This window comes from Pipra filicauda, unplaced genomic scaffold (assembly GCF_003945595.2).
Source record: "Pipra filicauda isolate LSUMZ 115617 unplaced genomic scaffold, ASM394559v2 scaffold22_size4397567_pilon, whole genome shotgun sequence".
NCBI classification, from domain to species: domain Eukaryota; kingdom Metazoa; phylum Chordata; class Aves; order Passeriformes; family Pipridae; genus Pipra; species Pipra filicauda.
The window spans coordinates 3,199,408-3,221,717 of NW_024104343.1; the positions used below are offsets into that span (position 1 = coordinate 3,199,408).

At 37.6% G+C, this 22,310-nt stretch overlaps 1 protein-coding gene across 4 annotated transcripts in view; it reads right to left on the reverse strand.

Moving 5' to 3' along the window:
- GRIA2 (glutamate ionotropic receptor AMPA type subunit 2) overlaps window positions 1-22,310 on the reverse strand; it is a 96,322-nt gene that overhangs the window by 43,277 nt on the left and 30,735 nt on the right. For all 4 annotated transcript variants that reach the window (XM_027739560.2, XM_027739557.2, XM_027739558.2 and 1 more), the window contains exons 3-4: window positions 8,329-8,568; window positions 4,118-4,314 (exon numbers count right to left, since the gene is read on the reverse strand). In XM_027739560.2, coding sequence (XP_027595361.1) covers window positions 4,118-4,314; window positions 8,329-8,568 — 437 coding nt within the window. The remainder of the gene's footprint in view (window positions 1-4,117; window positions 4,315-8,328; window positions 8,569-22,310) is intronic.

The window sequence follows — 22,310 nt, forward strand, 5'->3', positions numbered from 1 at the left end:
AAATGTGGTATGGTGTAAAAGCTAGTTGTGAGCTTTATGGTATACGATAATGAGTTTGTTTAACGCTTTACATTTTATTTTATCTAATGCACCACCAAACATACTCTTTGCTGGTAGAAATTAGTAAGCTGAAGTCCAAGTCCCAAGAGGAACAGTCCCTCCAGACACAGAAGCTGAATGTTAATTACTACGCTGTGTATTAAAGGCACAACCCAGCCAGGAGAGAGCAGGCATCATGCATTAGAAGCACTGAGCCTCACAGTCTCTTGCTTAGATTCTGATCCATCTGTAACAGAATTGTAACATTCCTTGAACTAGAAAAAGTTTAAAAGCCCACTGACATTAATGAAAGCATCTGCATTACGAGGAAATCTTTTTAAGTTCAAATTGTTTATTGCCCTAAGTCTTCCTCATAATCTCCCTCAAAGCCAGCTGGTGGTTTCTCAGCAGTCTCCACTGGCAGACGGGTCTCATGGATTGTTCTCCCAAACAAGCCTAATTAAGACAATGTCTGCATGGGGAAGCATGCATTTTGAAGCTAAGCACTTCTCCAGAGAAAGGATGTAGAAGATAAGAGGAGTCTAGAAGCTTATTCCAGTTTTTGAACAATAAGAACAACTTAAATTAGGAGATGATGATTAATTTATTTCCTCATTTAACACATTACTAAAATATTCACACTAGGTATCTTGTAACTTAGGGTACTAGTGAATGACATTCCACGTACTTGGTTACAGAAATATAACTAAAAGTAGTGTTTAACACCGAGTTTATATTACTAGAGTTTGAGACTCAGATGGATCACATTACATAGCACACATAAGTAATTAAATTATTCCTCCTTTGAGGTCAATATATGCATAATATGTGAACCCTTGTATCCTAAAACAGGATCAGATCATTTAAATGTAAATACTTATAGAAAGGTTTAAGGGCTATGTTTGAATGTATTTCTTATGCAGCTGCTGGTTCCTAAGAAATTTCAGTTAGACCAAACAGATTAGCTCCCCTGTATGAAACATCATTAGTATCCAAGAAAACAACCAACAGCTGCAATCCTTTGGATCAATGGTTAGTAACTCTGCTCTAACTGCCACTAGGTACTATTGCATCAACCCACAAAACTTTGCCTTGTGGCACTCATCCATATGAATGCTAAGGATGCTGCCAGTGAGGAAATTCAGTGGTAGTTCCAAATGCTATGATGGAGCTGTGGACACAAAAGCTGTTCACCAGTTTAGAGGACCTTCTCTAGCAGGGATAGACAATTTAGTGGCAGTAATTGCATGGCTGCCCAAAGGGTGTTACGGTGAAATGAGATTCTGCAAAGGAACCTGGCTGAGGAGAGATGGTAGCAATACAATGAAGAGCATGGTAACACTGACCTGCCAGATCAGAGAAGAAGAATATAGACTAGTCTGAGGATAGCTGGGGAACTGAAATATTTTTCAACTTACATAAATCATTGAAATATGGAAGAGAAACTATAACATGAGACAAACACCAACTTCGCAAACACATTGTGTGGCTATACAAATATTTAAGGGCTACAAAGCATAACTGGGTGAACCTGAGGCTGCCATCACAGCTTAAAATACTTGCAGGATAAATCAAAGCACTAAAATGAAAGGTTTGTTCAATAATAGAAAGCAAGGAAAAAAGTGAAGAAGTTGTTGCTCTGTGTATTGAGAATGCACATCATACTTCAGTATCCAGAAAAGGTCTGGAAAAGCCTGTTGCATTTCTCCAGTAAAACTACACAGAAAAAGAAAAGGGATACTGATATGAAGTGTCTAATTCAGGTATCCTCATGAAGAAAAGAAAATTTCTTATGTTTTTTTCGGGGCAGGAATTAAAACAATTTTTTTAAAAAATAATTCTAGTAGGAAAGCAAGACCTAAAGCACTCTGCTATTAGAAGAGAAAATCAGAAAAACACACTCAAAGAATACACCCAGGCAAAGAAATCCATTGTTCAGCATGGATCTTCATTTTAAGAAATGGAGAAAGATAGTTAGACTTTATTTTAGGCTACTTGAGAAATTGGAAGTAAGTTTACCTTTTGATATAAAGAAGGGAGGTTACAGAGTGGAAGGATAATGGACTTATAAAACAGACGAAACTCCAGAAACTGCTAAGCTATCTTGTGAAGAAAATTCCCAAACTAAACCCATATGGGACAGCTAACAGCAGTTTAAGAGAACATACTCAGGGCATGTTTTGAGAACAATTAACTGGAAAGATATTAACTGACCTCTGTGGATGATTCAGTTATCTCAAATTCTTCAGTGACTCACAAATCAAAACAACAGAAACAAAAGCTTAGCTATCTGTATGCTTAAGGAGTAGCACAAGTCTATGGGGATAAGCTGCAAAAATCTAAGCCTTTAAACAAGACAGAATCTATCAAAGTGCAATTAGGGCAAGAAAAATATCCCAGAACTGCAATCAAAATAAGAATTAGACAAAGAAGAAAATAGGTCTGTTATGAAACAAAGACTATAAAAATGAGTGGTAACTAAAGGGTAAAGAGGGTTCTTGTTTTTAAAAAGTGGTTAAACAGAAAAACTGAAGAAACAGTCAGCCAAACTTTCATATCAGAGATTACAGTGAATATTACATACTTATTTTTAGAAGAATCTATTGGATAATAAGTTAATAAACGGTCAAAATAGTCTTGACAAGATCAAAATATGTCAAAGCAGTATCTTTCCTTTCTCTGGCCTAATAGATAATTAGTAAATAGCAGTTGTGAAATATCTTGAGTCTAATAAGGTGTTTGTCCTGTAGGACATCATTAGAAACTCCTAAGAGTCACGGACAAGTCACTGTAAGGTAAGTGAACAACAGTTTGGAAAGCCACACAGAATCAACTGAAGAAGACTTATAAGTACTACTTATCTCAATCATTGCTCTACACTGTACATTTCTGAACATGGAAAACAAGTCAGAAAATATGATTTTAAAAAACTGCAGATGACAGGGAGATCATGCTCTCAGAGATCAAATGCTCCGAAGAACAGGATCAAATTCAAATTTATTTTGAAAATTAGAGAAACAGTTTGTGGATATGAATTCCAAATAAAACACACAAATACAATAAAACACACAAATACTCTATTTAGGAGACTGCTCATTGTCTGAGCCTCTCCAAAATGTAATGACCTTCAAAACAAAGACCAAAATAACAAGCCCTTCAAAAAACCTTTAAATAAATACAGCTACACTCTGATGATATATCCCTACTGATGCTGCACAGTCTCACATGATCAAACTCAAGCCAACAGGGAACTATCCTTACAATTTTTCATTGTGCTCTGCATGCACAAAAAGAAGTAGTATGATACAGAGCCAGTAAGACATTAGGACCAAAGAGGTGGATTTGAAAGTAGCGCAATAATTTGAATCAGAGCATGGTGATGATGCTGTGAAAAACAAAATTTAAAAAAAATCTTTTTGGCACATAATTTGCATGTGTGGAGAGAAGATATAATTTCCTGTTCTTTTTAAAGCTCAGGAGGCCTTAGCTATGGAAAACAGCATCCAAAAAAAACACACTTTTAAGAGTGAGACAAAATGAACAGATACCCAAGGAAAGTATGAATGACAAAGAGCTTAGAAACATGAATTACAAAGGACATTAAATGAGAAAGAAGTTGTGATACAGTCTTCCCAAGACGTGAAAGGTTCTCAGAAAAGGTATTAGAAGGAGAAAATACTTTCTGGGCGTAAAGAGAACTAATCCTTAGACATAATATAATTATTTATAATGCACCACATATAATAGTGTATCAACTACGCATAATGCAGTCTACTACTTAGGTCGTGAAAGAGCCTGAATGAGATATTTTGTAAATTGTTGTTTTTATTTTAAATAACTAGGATTAAAAACCATACAGGATCATCCAGATAGAATTATCTTGCCTTTGAGTAATGGGAGGGATTATATGATTTGTATGTTCACTTTCTGCCTCATACATATGTGATCCTTGATACAAATCTGTCACTGCCAAATGATGCATAATAATCACAAAAATATGACCAAGACAAATCAACTCAAGATATTTACTTATAGAATACAGCTAACTGCTGTCACTGAAGAATAAAGAATAGCAAACCTGATCAACAATGTCGTTGACTTTATCGCGTTCACAGTCCAAAATCACTCGCCTTTCCTTTTTTACCTCTAAATCTTGAAACAGTGAACGGTAAGTTTCATCTTTTCTGTCATTGTTAATATTTCCTACATTGATAGCAGTCACTTGCCATTTCTTTTCAGCAGCAGAATCCAGCACAGCTTGCAATGTTGATAAGCCTAGTGAAGAACAGGAGAAAACAGAAGATATGACTAAAAAAGCTTCAGGAATTAAAAAAGCTTCTAGAATGTGATTTGTGGGATTACTTATTTAAGATCTCCTATAACTTTTTTGACCTGCCACACATGGTTAGAACTCAGAAACAAAGATATATGTTGGCCCAAACAGTTCTTATTGCATGAAATTTCTATTTACATCACTGCAAGGCATCAAGGTAAAGCCTAGTAAGGACAACCTTTTGGTTTTGCTTCAACCTTCTTCAGAATGGGATTTTGCCAGTTTCACTGTTCCACTGCTGGAATTCCACATAGTGGGAATGAGATCTTCTAGGAGAAGAGTGATCCAATTACAGCAAGAGGATCAGCTGCTTATTACAAAATGCTATTGAACTGCTTTTGTCCTCAGTGCTTCAGCAGTACTGTATTTAAACCCAGACCTCATTGAGGTCTAGGCAAAATTCCCATGTTCTGCAGTGATGGTAATGGATTTATTATTTCTGTTGCCTACAGTCATACCCCTGATTATGAAAGATGTGCTAAGATATATTTTTCCATGTAGATAAACAGGCTCAATGCTAACACTTACAAAGAGTCTACAGAAGCTTCCATCTTATCCTTTTGGCATATTTCTGACAGGAAGCTGTAATGTTTGTACAGATGCAACTGCCCACAATATACTGTAAAATCAGTGAAGATTTTACTCGATTGATTTTCCTTTTCAAGGATTAAATAACAGAGTATAGAAACATGGAAATTACCACTGGAAATTAGTTTCTGCTATACAACAAGTACCATTTTAATGATTTCCAGCAGTACAAGAATGAGGCTTGTCATGTTTAAATTCTTTCCAGAGAATTGTACATGATCCTAGAGAGCAATTTTAAGGATAGGAGATACTGTTACAGAAAAAAAGAAAATCAGACTTTCTTACAGGAGAATTAACATTTTTGCACATTCATCTCCCCTGAAATCACTGAACATTTGGGAGTCATTTCATTGAGACAAATTCTGACTTGGTATGTAAAGGAAACTTCAGATGTAACTCTCATAGGAAGTAATAGTGATTATGCCCATAAACACAGAAGGAAAGCATTAAGAATTAATTGTCTCATAGTTTGAAAATACATTATTAAATTATGATTGGCCAGTGTTTAGCAATTCAGCTTTATCAGTGAAAATGGTAATGACATACAGCACTACACAAGACTGGTCATCAGCAAAGGATATAATCTGGTTTTCTAAGTCTTTTTAAAGAAGACTGATAGGAAGTTTTGTATGTCATGTAATGAATATTTATTTTAAAATCATACAAAACTACAGACCAATGGTACATATAAACTATTTCAAATGCTAAAGATAAATGTGCAGAATTTGTGTTAAAAGGGAAAGATAAGTAATGTAAGCAAACCAAGAGATGTAGATAATACCTTAAAACATTAAAAAGCATTAAAATAAGTCTATAACTGAAAATACTGTTTGAAATTATAAATTAAAATTAAAAAAAAACAGTCAAACTGAAAAACCTAATCTGAATCATTTTTTCAAATTTCATTTAGCAGATTTCAGGTCTGCCAATATGTTTATGTTTCCTCTGGGTTAAATGATCTCAACTAGGCATAAATTAATAAGGGCTATTAATGATAATACTATCCATTACAAAGGGGTTTTATATTATACTCCTCTGATCTATTTTTCCTAGGGTTTCCCCCTTCTTGGGGTGCTCTCTGCAGAGGTGTCAAATGGCTGCCTGGATCACTTGCTTTCTTTTAGGTGGCAGATTTGCCATCCCCATACAGTTTAGTTTATTCTGATATCAGTAATGCATTGCAAAATTACCAAAAAGACTCCAAACTAACAAAAAGCATGCCCAGCAATACTTCTGAGGATGTGAAATTATCTGGAGAGTGGTAACAGAAGTGGGACTCTGCAGAGGAAAAAACTCCAGAAACATCAGTTGCTTTTAAGCTGCAGGATTACTACATCACTGAACCTCTATTGGTTATCATGAGACAAACTCTTAATTCAGTGAGCTCTGAAAAGGAAGACTGAACAGAGGCTGAATAAATTAGCAGTTCTTTTACAGATAGAATCCTCCAATAATGTTAGTACTTTTTTCCAAGACCCACTGTTTAGCATTGGCAGTGGAGAGGAGGTAAGGATGGTAAAGGACACTAATTCACATTACATAAGAATAGATGCTGTATTAAGCCCGCAATAGTTTGGGCATGCATATACTGAATGGCCTCACTTCTTATAGAAAGGAACGAGAGAGGAAATTGCCCTGTACGCCAGTCAGTCCCTAACCACAGAGGTGCTATAACAGAAGCAAAAGATGATTCTTTTGGAATAAGTCATCAAACTAATTCCTGTTAGCCTTCATAGTTTCCATGAAGAGTAAGTCTCTTTGCCTTTTTTATCTCACTCCAGAAGGTGGAAACATTTTATACTATATATTATTCCTTAAATATACATCACTGTCACTATATCAACAATTATGCAGAAGTGTTAAAAGGAACTGTGGACTTGTGTTTTCAGGATTTGATGTTAGTGTTGCTGGCTACATACTGCTTGACTCTGCAGGTTAACCTTGTGCAATCAGTGGGGAGCACTGTAGAGCAATGATTTACTCCACATAAAGGTAGGAGCTTCATGCCTTGGAGCTTGTTATCACTGGGGTGTCTTGCCACAATTAAAACAAACACATAAGAAAATAAGAAAGAAAATAAGAAAATCTGGCCAGATCCAGACTGTGCAGATCACAGGAAGAACTAGGTGTTTTTCAGTATTTCCTAAATATAAATCACGTGCAGGTCACATTCTACACACTGTTAGATGACTGACAGCGTATTGGCTAAGCAAGTAGTTTTACATACGTCCTTTCTAAAAAGACAGTGAATTTTTCTGATTCTAATGTGAATTTGAAAAGAATCTGTCAGAGAAATGAGCATTCATTGTCCCATGTGACATTACCTTTGGAGGCTAAATACCAGTATTAATTCTGCTAACTTTAGTGCTTACAACAACAAAAAAGAACTTTCTTTAAGAGGTCCCTTCAGCTTCTGAACATCAGGTGTAAAATGGCATCAGAATGCAGGGAATCTAACGTCACCCCATTACTCAACAAACCATGGAGTGGTAGAAATCCTTTAAATCTAATCTTATAATTTAATAGGCACTTATTATTTAACTCTGACCAATCAACATGCAGGCAAGCCACAAAATAGCCTTTTTAAAGGGAACAGGAGCAGGTAAGAATAGAAGAAAGTTAGCCAAGGACTACTAGGTGAGGAGAACCTGAAAAAGGAATGATAATAATGGAATTCCAGAAAAAACAGTCAAACCCCCACCATTTCTGTATAATGCTGCTTCTTCTCAGAAAACTAATTGATATACCACAATTTGCAAGTGATTTTTTCAAGTTCATAAACTGTTATATTATTACTACTACAGCCATAAATGAGCATAGGACTTGAGAAGCCTACCACAGAATTAGCTGATCACAAGTGGTAGGTTTGGGTTTATCAATATCAACAATAACATCTAAGCTCAATGGAGGAGAGGAACTCAAGTATTTATCAAAAGCAATCTCCAAAGAAACAGGGATCTGCATCCAAGATTCTTGCTCGCTTCATGCCCAACTACTGATTTTGCATGTGTAGAGTGATTCTGTGGTAGCAGATTGCCCTTCATGCTCAGATTTATTTTTACTCTCCTTAGATGTTTCCTTAACAAAAAAAAGAGAAAACTTTTCATAGAAACTGTTTTACAACATGTGATTAATCTCACACTGCTTAAAGCTTGCAATTCTATTAGTGCATACTGTAATAATTTCATTCTCATTTAAACAATTTTGTTTCTGTCCCAAGAGCTCATTTCTAAATTTAAGCTTATGCTTATGCTTATACTTGTTGAAGGTAAATATTTCTTTTGTCATTTACTTATCTAATACGAATTCCACATTTCAGCGAGATACATCTGGCAAACAGGGAGCAGGTAAAAAGTACCACACCTTACCTCTGTCACTGTCATACAAATATGCAAACTTGGTCCACTGATAGTATTCAATCAAGCTAAGAAGAGCTCCCTTGAGGTCAGGTCTCATCTGAATGACAAAGGGATGTGTTCCATCTGTTGGGAAGCTGGGAGTTATGAAGGAGACGTGAAGAGTCCCACAGAATGATGTTATGGTATTTACAGACTTCTTGTCATAGAATCCAAAAATAGCAAAGACTCCTCTTGAAAACTGGGAGCAGACTAGGAGGAAGACAGACAGACAATTAGGCGAGAGAATTTATTTTAAAAAACTATTGAAAAGTCTATCATGGATATATTTATGAGAAATATATGTCTGACAAAATGTCTGATCACACAAATGCCAGGAGAAAAAAGTAATACTCTGCTATGGAGATTATTATTTGTTAGTATTAGTAATATAAAGTTTCCACAAGAAAAAAAACAACAAAAAGAAAATATCAGAGATGTGGTTCACATTCCTAGACAATAAATTCAGAAATAAAGCTCACCAACTTCTTCTTAAAATCAATGTATGCTGTAAAGAATAGTGATGCAAACATCAATGGCAGTTGCAATTTAAAAAATGAGTCATTATGGCCACACATACCATTACAGAAGTGGATAATGTTTTGTCATGTTAAAAATAAACTGTCTCTGAGGTCAAGACTTACTGAGCTTTTTGCAGAATACTTTAAATAACTTTCCATTTGTGGAAATATAAAGCCAAAACTAAAAGCAAATCTATTAACACCAATAAGAAGACAATCTTTAAAACCCTTCCTTTTCAAGGCATTATTTTAATTCCTGCTTCATAGGACTCAGCAAAAGCTGGTCCTTCTGGATGACACTTGCGGTCATGTTGCAGAAAGAATAACCTCATAGGTGTAAATAACATGCTGATTATTCACTTTTTATCACTGGAGACAATTTAAGCGAATTGATGAATGTGACTGACCACGGCAGCCTGTGCAAAAGAGCTAGTTCTTCTGGGTTATTCTCTTCTTTGACATTGCAGGGTATACTAGTGCCCAAGTTCTAAAACTGAGGTACAGCAGGGAAATGTTCATCTCTGATTAATTCCCATTTATCACTTATGCATTTTTTGTTTTGCAGAGTCACCTTGAACAACACACATCCTTCTAGAGAAAACAGCTAGTCAGCCTCATAGCAAGCCCTGCTACGCCTGACCTGCTTATAGATAGAAAGCACAGTGTAAATGAAGCTAATTTTGCCCAGCTATTTAATGCACTAATCCTTGCATATAATTCATATAAGGGCAAAAATAAGTTGACTTATTTTTAAAATTTCTTAGATTTGCATTAATACAATATTTTACCTTTCAAAGAAATTGTATACTTTAAAAACTGTGCTTATTTAAAAAAATAATATTATTCTTTTATGCCTGTTATTACTCACTGCTATCCTCTTTTCATGGCTTTGCTACCAGTCATCTCTCACGTCCTAATTATTCCTACGCTCCCATTAAAAGCACCTAAACAGTATGAGTGAAATTCTGAGTCTGCCAGTTTTAAGTTATCACCTATTAACTTTAATTAGGTCAGAATTTTACCTCAGGTGACAGAATACAAGTGATTAAAAAACTTGATGAGTAACACCCCTTCACAAAAGGATGCTGCAAGTTTTCCAGGGTTGGGTACAAAATGGTCAGACCTCTTCTGTCCCAACTGCAAATTGATACAGAGTCACAGAATTGTTTAGGCCAAGTCCAACATTAAACCATGTCCCCAAGTGCCACATCTCAACAACTTTTAAATACATCCACGGATAGTTACTCAACCACTTCCCTGGGCCCTTTTCCAATGCTTCACAACCCTTCTTGTGAAGAAATTTTTCATAATATCCACTCTAAATGTTCCCTAGCCCAACTTGAGGCCATTTCCTCTTCTCCTATTGCTTGTTACCTGGAAGAAGAGATCAAATTCCACATCGCTACAACCTCCTTTGGGTAGTTGCAGAGAGTAATAAGGTATCTCCCGAGCCTCCTTTTCTCCAGGCTAGACAATCCCAGCTCCTTCAGCCACTCCTCATTAAACTTGGGCTCCAAACCCTCCACCAGCTCCACTGCCCTTCTCTGGACACATTTCAGCACATGAATGTCTTTCCTGTAGTGAGGGGCCCAAAACTGAACACAGGATTTGAGGTGCAGCCTCACCAGTGCATCATACAGGGGCATGATCACTGCCCTGGTCCTGCTGGCAACAATAATCTTAATACAAGCCAGCATGCCACCAGCCTTCTTGGCCACCTGGGCACACTGCTGGCTCATACTCAGCCGGCTGTCGACCAGCACCCCAGGTCCTTTCCTGCTGGGTTATTTCCCAGCCACTCTCCCCCCAGCCTGTAGCACTGCATGGATCCAAAGACAGGACCCATCACATCACTTTGTTGTTTCTCATACAATTGGCCTTGGCCCATCAATTCAGTCTGCGCAGATCCCACTGCAGAGCCTTCCAACCCTCCAACAGGTCAACACTCCTGCCCAACTTGGTGTCACCTGCAAACTGAATGAGGGTGTACCCAATCCCCTTGTGCAGATTGTCAAAAATACATTAAACAGAACTGGTCCCAAGGCTGAGCCCTGGGGAACACCACTTGCCAGCTGGATTTAACTCCATTCACCACTACTCTCTGGGCCTGGCCATCTAGCCAGTTTTTTTACTCCTCCAAGCCATAGGCAGACAGTTTCTCCAGGAGAATGCTGTGGGAAATAGTGTCCAAGGCTTTACCAAAGTCCAGGTAGGCCAGATTTACAGCCTTTCCCACCGACCAGGTCACCTTGCCACAGAATAAGATCAGGCTGGTCAACAGGACCTCCCTTTCACAAATCTGTTGGCCTGATCACCTGTTTGATCTGCATGTGCCTTGTGATAGCATTCAAGATGACCTGCTCCATGACCTTCCATGGCACTGAGGTCTGGCTGACAGGCCAGATCATCCTTCAGACTCTTGTAGGCGAGTGTCACATTTGCTAATTTTCAGACAACTGGAACTGCCCTGGTCCCAGAGGTCATGGTGTCACATAAACTGACTCACAACCAAAAAAAACCAAAATTCTACTGACAACACTAGGCTAAGAGCCAGGTATTGATCTGCAGGCTTTTCCTGTTTCTTCCCTTACCATTTCCTGCACCTCGAAGGATAGACAAAAATGCCATTCATGCTCCTCCTGATCCCTCAACTAGTCATCCCAAGTCCCTGAAGTCTCTTGATTGCTCTCAATCTTCTCATTGCAACTTCATTGCTGCCTACATGAAAATGAATCAAGGATAATAATCTGAGGACACTACTCAGGGCAGGAAGCTTCCTCTTCATATCTTTAATCCAGGCCCCATGGACGTAACAGAATTCCCTAAGAAGTGGGTCTGGCTGGCATATGGGGCCTTCTGTTCCCTTCAGAAGGGAGTCTCCCATGACAATGACACATCTTTTTTTCTTTACGGAAACAGTTTTGATGCAGAGTGTAGGCCAACTTAACGTCAGCAACACCTCCATGCTAGAAGAACCATCGTCTTCATTATTGTTCAGTTACACTTGCACAGCCTCGCACCAGTTATGTGAGGGCATCTGGGAAGGGGGAGCAGTTGCAGAGGAGACAGGCCAGATATACCAGGCAGGAACTTGCCGACGCCTGAAAATCTATCTAATGCAGTTCTATAGGAACTTGTCATCATTGTTCCCTATACCTTAAGTCACTGTGTCCAGCCACGCAGAGAGAAGACAGGGAATCCTCTCTATCAAGTGTCATGTCTCCCTGTTCAGCCTTTCTCAGGAAAAAATGGGTGAAATACCAGTAGTCTCTCTCACTCTATCTCTGGTTGATACTCCTCAACCTACTCACCTTCTCCTGGAACTCTGTCACTGAGTTGAAGAGTTCCCCAACCTGGGCACCCCCCCCATAGGAGTGCTCACTGCTGCTGGTCAGTACTGCCATAAGAGCAGGACCCACCCTGCAGCCCAACGCCCATGTGGCAGCATGTTCCCATCGGAGCCCTGTCTAGGCAGCTGTCTCATGCTGAACAAAGATTTCTGAAAAAGGTTGTGAATTTTCTGAATAGCTTTACTGTTTAAGTTACTGGAACTCCTTGTTCTGTTTCAAATTATTATGCTCTCACTGAGACAAAACCAACTCACTACCTTCCCACATACTCATGGATTATTGTTTCCCATGTGCAGTGAAGGCTAAATACTTTCTGAACTTACTACAATAAAGGCATTAATGTCTCATAATTCACCTTCAGAATGCACATTAAAATAAAGCATCAGTTTACTTCTGGATCCCTGGGTGAGAATTTTGCAGAACATTGTTACTGGCACACTACTGTAACCTTCTGTATTAAAACCATTTTAACACTGCATATTAGGTGACAGAGACAACAGTGTCATCCCAGGACCACTAAAAAATAAAAATGTTTTATGTCACTATTGTCAACACCTAGGATGCCACCACATCTCCTGTTAAATTTATTGCTTTTCTTCCATTGCCAGTCAGTGATTTTAGGCATAGATGGAATAACATTTCCTACAACACCCAAAAACCAGGGCCAGTTGCCTGCACCAGACAATCTGAAAATCATGGGTGATGCCTTTTCTGAATCACCACTGCCATCCCTAACAGAGAGAAAAAACTGGGTCTTCGGACCACTGTATGCCAGCCTCTGTCTTGGTTCCTCCCCCATGCTTCCCTCCCCTTCCGGATACTGCGGACACCTGAACCTGTCAGGCCTTAGCTAAACATCTTTGAGATAATATTCAAATTGCTCATTCCATTGGGCTTTGTCCTTGGTCCTGAACTCATGTAACTAAATAGATCTCAACTTCCATGAAAAAAAAAAAAATACTTCACTTGGAAAAAGGAAAAAAAAAAATCACCCCCAAATCATCCAATTGCTTGTGAAGCAAATAAATAGAGCACAGATTACTTATGCTAGGCTTCAAATGCAAACTGAGACTATTTGAAGATGGGTATGCACTGAGTCTGGCTGGGTTGGCGATCACTTTCCACATAGCCACCTGATGGTACTGTGTTTTGGATTTGTGGCCAAAACAGGACTGCTAACACAACACTGTTTTAGCTGTTGCTGAGCAGTGTTTGCACAGTGACAAGTCTTTCTCTTTTTCCCTCTGCCCATCCCAGCAAGTAGGCTGTGAGTGGGCAAGAAGTTAGGAGGAGACACAGGCAGACCCCTTGACCCAACCTCGTCAAAGGGATATTGCATACCATACACCATCATGATCAGCCATAAATGGTTGCAGGGGATGCAGAGGGTTGGGGGCTTTGACTAACAAGGTGGCTGTTACTTGGAGACTGGCTTGGCACTGGTCTGCTTGTGAGAAGGGGTAAGTAATTGCCTTTGCATCACTTGTTTTCTCATTCCTTCACTTATTAAACTGTCTTTATCTTGATGCCTGAGTTTTCTCATTTTTGGTCTTCCTATTTTGTCCTCTGTACACCGGGAGAAGAGAGGAGCAACAGAGTGGCTGTGAGTGTGTTGCTGCTGGCTAGGGTCAATCCATGACAGGGTAAAAGGTGTTATTCCACCTTCCACACCAGCAGGACAGACCTGTTAATACCCCTGGCCTGTGCTTCAGTGGGTGAAGGAGTTCTGTACCTCTCCTGTGATGCAAACATGCACCCATTACACTCTCTTCAGAAGACAACTGCTGTTCTTTCAAACTGAACATCCCCTCTGACACAGCACACTCATAGTGCCTCTCACCACGAGTTACTTACTGCCTATTGATCAAACACAGTACTCTTGGATTAACACCGTGACAGACTCTCCATTTAATATTCTTTACACCTGATAAATCATTAGTCCTTACATGCATGTGTCTTCTGGGGAAGGTTGGTAAAACTGGAATTTTGATCTCCTCTCCTGCACAAAGTGAAAGACAAGTAAAAAGCACCACCTCTAGCTGGGCAAGTCAAATCACTGCTGTTCTAGGTACTTAGAGGAGGTCCAGTCTAAAAGCTGAATTCTACAGACATGTGTAAACAATGCCAACAAATAATATGATAAAAGTAAAAAATCTTATATTTTAAAAATTATTACGAGATCTGCCAAACAGATACAATCTCTCATTTAATTAAACCAGGGAGGGCTCCCTGAACGCTAGATAAAACTCTCTATAACACAAATCTTGAAAGTATGGATATAACTCACGTGTGGGTCAGCCAGAAAATCAGGATTAACTTTAATCCAGGTAAAAGTAAATTTTCATCAGCAGTGCTCAGTGTCACAGTTGTACACTGAAGAACCTCAGAGCTGTGTTTTTGTTTGTGAAATTATTCTAAAGGTAAGTGAATGGGCACCTACGCCATGTAATAAAAACTTGCTAAAAATAAGCATTTAGACTTTGTCTCAAGACAAATTCTTCCATTTTTTCTGGGTTATTTGGTCTTCTAGGAGCAGACAGGGAAAAAAGGGATGGTATTTCCAAATATATGGTGATCCAGTGGATAATGCATATAGTGCAATTGTTTTTGGCAGGATTCTCACCCTAGACTAAATCTACAGTCACATTGCTATTGCTGTGAGACATTAGTTCTATGATGGTGAATCACAAGCTGTTCACAGTTATTAGAGTAAAAAAAAGCATGATGATTAGGACTCATAAGCCATTGAAATATGGAAGTTCTATTTCATTAATGATATTCGAAGCAACTGCTAGGATTCATTCCTTTCAAGTTCTCATATATAAATTAGTTTTCTTTGGGTTTCTTTACGTTGTCCTTTCTAGAAATACTCAATGGCCTACATGGTAAAAAGAGGGGAAGAATATAGTAAGCTCATTTTGTGATCATTTTTCTAGAGAGATTCTCTTAAAATGTCATATAACTGGGAATTCCAAGAAACAGGGTGTGCTGGTTTTGTCTGGGGTAGAGTTAATTTTCTTCACAGCGGCTGGTATGAAGCTATGTTTTGGATTTGTGCTGAACACAGGTTTGATAATATAGAAATGTTTTTGTTATTGCTGAACACAGAGTCAAGGCCTTTTCTGCTTTTCTTACAGACACACTGGCGAAAAAGTTGGGGCTTCATGGGAGGTTGGGATAAGACACAGCCAGGACACATAACCTGAATTGACCAAAGGGATATTCCATACCATATGGCATCATGCTCAGTATATACAGTAGGGGTGAAGAAGGAGTAAATTGGCAGGCATGTTTGAAGTGATGGTGTTTGTCTTCCCAAGTAACCATTATGTGTGATGGGGCCCTGGAGAGCACTGAACACCTGCCTGCCCACAGGAAGCTATGAATTAATTCTTGTGTGTGCAGCTTTTTCTTTCCCTATCAATCTGTCTTTATCTCAACCCACGAGTTTTCTAGATTTTACCCTTCTGATTCTCTCCCTGATCCTGTTGGTGGGGGAGTGAGCAAGTGGCTGCATGGTGCTTGGTTGAAAGCTGGGCTGAAACCATGAAAAAGGGTAAATAAATAAAGGTGCCTGAGAAAGAATAATTAGCACAAGGTTTTGTTATAGTTAAGAATTAAATATTTTGTATTTGACTTCTTGTTCTTCTACTAACATAACCAGACGCAAACCTAATTTGCCCTTGTTTTCCAGAACACTGAAAATGTGTCCTAGTCTTTTATTACAAAAGGTAGGGCCCAGATTCATTCAACAAAACTAAGCTTAAGTCTACAATGAGAAACAGGTGCCATGTCAAAGGGGGACCAAAACTGTTTGCTCAGTTATTAACTCTTCCATTGTTAATTACCTCTACTTCTTCTTAAGAATTCCTTTTCACCACAATGCATTCATACCTTTTTCTTTTTCCCACTTTCTCCATTTCACTATCCTGTTTTTCACTGAACTCTATAGGCAAGATAACCTGATATTTAGCACTGTGGTCATAGCCAGTTCTTCAGAAACAAATACAGCAATATACGCTCTTTGCCTCTCATCATATAGAGTGTATTTGTGTGATGCGTATCATCTTACACCCCAAACTCAAGAAGTGCCAACTAAAGAGTACACTTGCAAATTCAAAATACAAAAGTATCACAAACACACAACATTACACAATGAAGTGAGGCCAGTTTAGGAACGACTGTTTGCATGACTGAGGAACTTAAATCATAAAATCAGAAAAAAATAGTTGGATTTGAATACATATGTTTGGAAACTCTTCCTGATCAAGTCTTCCTAAGCTAAGATTTTCTTCCTTCAGTTCTCTCCAAATGGAGAGTAATGAGCGTAATAATTGTTCAATTCAGGAACAATTACATTGTGAAAAGAAAATTAGCAAAATGCTCATTTAACCTACTGAAACAAATGTCTAATAGTACCTGCTTACAGGTAAGCTTCCAAACATTGGTATCCTGACTCTTAACATTCTTCTAACTTTACCGAGTATTTCTGTATTTTTATTTATGAGAATATTGATACTTGGTTTCTGTCCAAAGATGAAAATTTAAAATTACCGAGAAAGCATTTGCTATTCAGTACTTAGATTTCAAATGCTGCCTAGTATTAATGTGGCTTTATATGCTATTTTATTATACTAACTTGGTTTACTATAGTGTTAACAAAACTTTTAATATTAGCATAGGGAAATAAATCTTCAGTGTAATTATTTAATCACACCCAATAGAATAATCATTCCCTTTCTTCTAAGAGAAAGAAACTATGGCATAAGTGTAGAGAAAGAGTCAAGCACTGCCTCTCCAAAAGAGACCAAAACACAAAGGAAACACTCATTGGTTTGAAAAGTTGATAGATGAGTCAGAAGTAGCCAGGAACAAGATGTGGAAACTGAATGCCAAGCTGATAATTTCAGCTTCTGAAAGACGACATTATGAACAGGCAAACAGTGGAAAGGAACCATGAACAATAGATGAAACAAAAGTAGTAAAAAATAAACAGGAACCACAGCTGCCAAGAGAATTCACATATGATTGAAACTGTATCAGAAAATCATCATGAAAATAAAAACCAGTATGGATAGATTCCAAAGCCATTAAGAAAATTGCAGCACAGCAGACAGCATATTGTATTCACATTCCTAGATTAAATATTTTATTTTGAGCTAATAGTATACATAGTCTGCATGGTCTGCTTTACACAGTCAAATTATACTATTACCTTATAGATGTAAGCTTCAATTTAGGAAGAGTGAATAAGGTGTAAGGAATTACATAAGTCCATCCAGAGTGATATTTAGAACCACAAAGGAGTATGTATTTAAACAGAGCAATTTGAGATAAAACTAATTTTTCTAAGGCCACGGTAGGCTAACTGAAATTGGGAAAAAAAACAGTTCCACAAGGCTCAAATAAGGGCATCATAACTGAAAGACAATAAACCAAAGCTTCATGGTAGGATTCAGTAAAACATGGGCACTGAAGCCAAATACAGGCTGGCATTTTAAAATTTCAAAATATTCTTTACCAAAGCTGAGAGGTAATGTATGCCAATTAAAAAAATCAGTGACAATCAGAACTAAAAATATGCTCCACTTCTAGATAACAAAACATTGAATTACATAGTAAAGACCTTCCATTTTGCCTCTTTCAGCAAATTTTAATTCCAGCACCAATAAGTGTGGAGTTTTACCTTATTTTAGGCATTTAAGGAAATCTGCATGCCAAAAATTATAGCCATTCAATACTGACGAATGATCTGAACCGTGTATTTTCCTCTTTGCAGATTGGGCACACATATATCTCATAGAAAACAAACCAAACCAAACCAAAAACACAGACCTCACACTGGGAAAGGTAAGAATTGAATTGAGCTCACACACAAAGAATAATGTGGACCTCATGAATAATGTGGACCTCAGTGATGAGCTCCTCACCTGCACATTCAGCATTAATGTACAAAACACCACAGGGAGTTTGCAAACCAATGGCCTGTAACAGAAGGGGGGGGGGGGGGGGGGGGGGGCTCAGTTTTGCACAGAGATGACCTGGGAAGTTCTCACAGCCTCAGAGACAAAAAAAAGGAAAAAATTAAATTCTGGGGCCAGAATGTCTGTAGAGGACATTCTGGTGAAGCAGGTAAAAAGAATGGGTTTTTTTCACCTTTTCCAGCAGAAATGCAGTCTTTAATTATTGCTACAACCTGAACTGTTTGCTCAGAGATTATGCAACTGAATGGAACTTTCCACACCATGTTATTAGCAAAAGCAGCTTTGATCATTTTGTAAAATTAGACTCAAAACCTGGTTTGCTGCAGTACAAAACAAGCTCAAAAATCAGAGGAGAGGCAGATTAATCTATTTCAACCAGTCAATCATACTTCACACTGAGGAAAGAAACTTTGTGCCAATATGGGATATTTTAAGCAAGCACAAAAAAGCCTTCAAGAAGTTAGTAGCCATCTGTTAGGAAAGTACATGATGATATGGCACAGCTTCTCTATATGCTAATGCTGCAATAATGAAGGTGGTAAATAAACATCATGTTCACAATGAAACAACAGGTCAGAAAAACAATCTGTTTCAATGACAGTTGCATTCAACTACATATTGTTTGACTGTGTACTGTAAAGCATTTGAAAATCTTTTTCTCTGCTAGGACAATTACCATGATGCAAAAGAAACCATTGCAAAAACCACTGAAAGAATCATGTTAAAACAATTACGTTTTTACAGATCAAGGAAGACTCCTGCAACAAAATTAAAACGCAATGCAAGTCTCCTCATTAAAAAACCCAAAAGGTCCATATTCCACAAAATTCTTACATAGTTCTTCCCAGAACTTTTAGAATCCTAGTGTATTTGTCTAAATTTCCATTTCCTCCAGCTGAAGGAGATATAATGCTTCCTGAACCCCAAAGATGGTGCCTGGCAAGAAATATAACTTTATCTTGCCTCCAAAAAACTGTTGTCTCCAAAATCCAGACATTCTTCAGGAAGCTTCTCTCTCTTGTCTCACTTCTTTCTCTCCTCCCATCATTCCAAATAAAACCCATACTATTTCTATTTGATAACATTAACTTTAACTCATCAATTTCCTTCAAATCTAAGAACTCTCCTTGCAAATCTGCCTAGCTGGCTTTCTGACCGTGTTTCTACTTTTCCCAACAATTATGACCTTTCACTAACACGAAATCTTGAGTGTCTGACAAAGTATTATCTCCTCAATGTAGAAGCAAATAAACAAATATAAGAAGAGGTAACTGACTTTTTGGAGCCACACTGCAAGACATGGAGAAGTCATTTCTTTCAGGGCCAGGCTTAGTTTGTGCAATCAGCATCACTCCACTGAATTTAACAGAGCCAATATAATTTATCCCAACTAAAAATGTAATTCTCCATTTTTAGCATAACCATTTTCATAAACTTTTCAAACCAGAAATGTTACATCCAACAGAAAGCTGATCATCTCTTCTTCCCCTTAATCAGCATTGCTGGAAACATCCCGTTTCTACATTTCCTTAAATTAATCTGCAGTTCCCAAGAAAATGTCATTGTGTAAAACTGTCTACTTAAAAACTTGTAAAAGGATTCAGAAAGAAATAAAATTAACTTGGTAGGTACAACTACTTTTTGTTAAAACACTTCCAGATTGGGTTCAATTTAGTAAACCTATTTTTCTTTAATAGCGCTAAAAGGACCAACAACCACTCCTGAACAGATTTTCTAACACCATCTAAAAGGAAACAGTTTCAGCACTGAAAAAAGCATCCTTCTCTGTTAGAAGGATGGGGATAGCTAGCAGAAAAGACTCTGAGGTTGACTTGTAAGAATAAAAAAAGAATTGGAATAAATTTTAAGGAAACTGCTGTAAGGAATAAAGATTTCACAAGGCAGGAAATATGAAAGTGATCTGTTACTCTCAGAAGACTTCATACTCCATTTTTAAAGAAACAAACTGTGATTTTCCAACTGGTCATTGGTGACCTGTTATACATATTATTCTGAGAAAGTCAGATGTTTAGGCCTAGACATTTATTGCTTACATATCTCTCTCTGAAATGATGCAACTGGGAGCCAACTTCATTCAACCCGCACAGTCCAGCCTACACCTTGTCACTTCAGCATAGCTAGCATTGCAGCACACAGCTGTACTATTACCTATCATACCTAGCCTAAGGTCTTCCTCCCTCCAGATGGTTGAACCTGATTTTCAAATAAGTTATTTAACGAAAAAATTTTGGCATAAATATAACTCTGCAGAGAGGAATATCTCACAGTCATTAATAAATGTAACAATAATAAAGACAAGACACCTCAAGTTCCTATGCTGTCTTGGGTCTAACAGTTTCTACTCCTCATAGGAAAAATGATGAGTCTCTTCCACCTGTATAACTTCCACCCAGCATTCTTCTGGCCTAAACCTGTGGCCCACAGCAAACGATGGCTTATAATTAATGTGATTTTTTTGGTGACATTTCAGCAGTACATCCAGACATAGTCTAATTTCCAGCAACATATTGTGGATTTATGACATTCATTGCGATACTCAGCTGTTAACCTAATTGCCAGGCTTTGTTTGTATTTACAAATGGTCCAATACTCACATCATACACCTTCCTATCTGCGTGCCTTATATTTTCAATGACTACAGAAATAAGAGAAACATCATTTACTTGGGAGGTATTCAAATATCATTCAATAAACATAATTAGTAATACAACCCAAAAAGCAGTAAAATGCTCTTAATTAGGACCTCTACTGAACAGCTATTTGTCCTGATTATATGACTTATTTAATTAAGAGAAGAACTTACTCAAAAATAAAACAGCATGGAGAGCTTAAAATGATAAATTAAGATGAGCTCGTACTGCAAGCATAGGAAGAAATTTTGTCCTTTGTCAGTTGTTTTAATCTTCAACAACCTGATGCATTTCAAGATGCATTAAAAGTTTCAAACTGTTTTGCTTTTACTTAGGAAAACTCAGTTTACGGTTGGCAGAATAAACATGTTAACAAAACTTGCAAAGATGTGATATAGCACATCATTACAGTTACTTTAACGAGGCAGTGATTCATCCTTCAAAGTGGAAAATATTACAGTATATGCTTCACTGGGACTGAAATTATACTTCCAGATTTTTTCCTCCCGTGTTTGGATCTCACAGGAGGGGGGCTAATTAGTTTACATGAAGTTTTATGCTGTTTAATCTCTATGTTTTGCCTGTTCTGCCTAAACCACCTGAGCTAATTTGAGTGCCTACATTGTACTGCATGCTATGTATAGACATGCACATACACTACATCAAATTAAAAATAAAATCATTTGTAGAGGAAACCTGTACAATGTCTAAAGCAGCAGGAAAACATAGTTCCACTCAGCACTGCAATGGTGTTAGAGTCAAGTTTATGGGCTTTTAAGTTCTCTATTGCAAACCTCCTGTTATGTATGTTTATGTATGTATTATATATGTTTTGCGGAGACTTACAGGATTACTAGATTGGGCTTTATAAAAATATGCATTCACTTACCCTAAACTGCTATTTCAGTGATGAGCCCAAACCAACACACACACACACACACACAAAAAAAGACATTCTATGGCCTTACAGTTTCAAACCATAACTCTTCCTTTAGCTGAGCAAAGTAGATCTCAATGTCAGGAAACCGACTGATATGCATATAAGATCAGTAACTCATTTTTGGAAAATGAGATTTTCACCAGGTGTTTTTATGCTTTAAAACTTTACCGCAATTTACCTGAGATAAACAATTATTAAAATATTTATCAACACTATTTAGTAAATTTGTTTTAGTAAAGCAAATAAAGCTTTTCAATTTCCCTTGCAAATAGTCACCTCAAATTGACTCTGTTTATTAAGAGCTTCTAGGCACAAGTTTAGTCAAAATAATGGTCTTTTCCAGGCACTTTAACATCATAGACATTAAAATCTGCTTCTCCTTTGTATTAAATATTAGAAAAAAGTATTTAGTATAGGGTCCTTCCAAAAAATGCTGGTTCAGGGAGACATCAACTTTAAGGAGCCTGAGATAAGCCCCCTAGAAATAGATTTCTGACATTAAAAAAAAA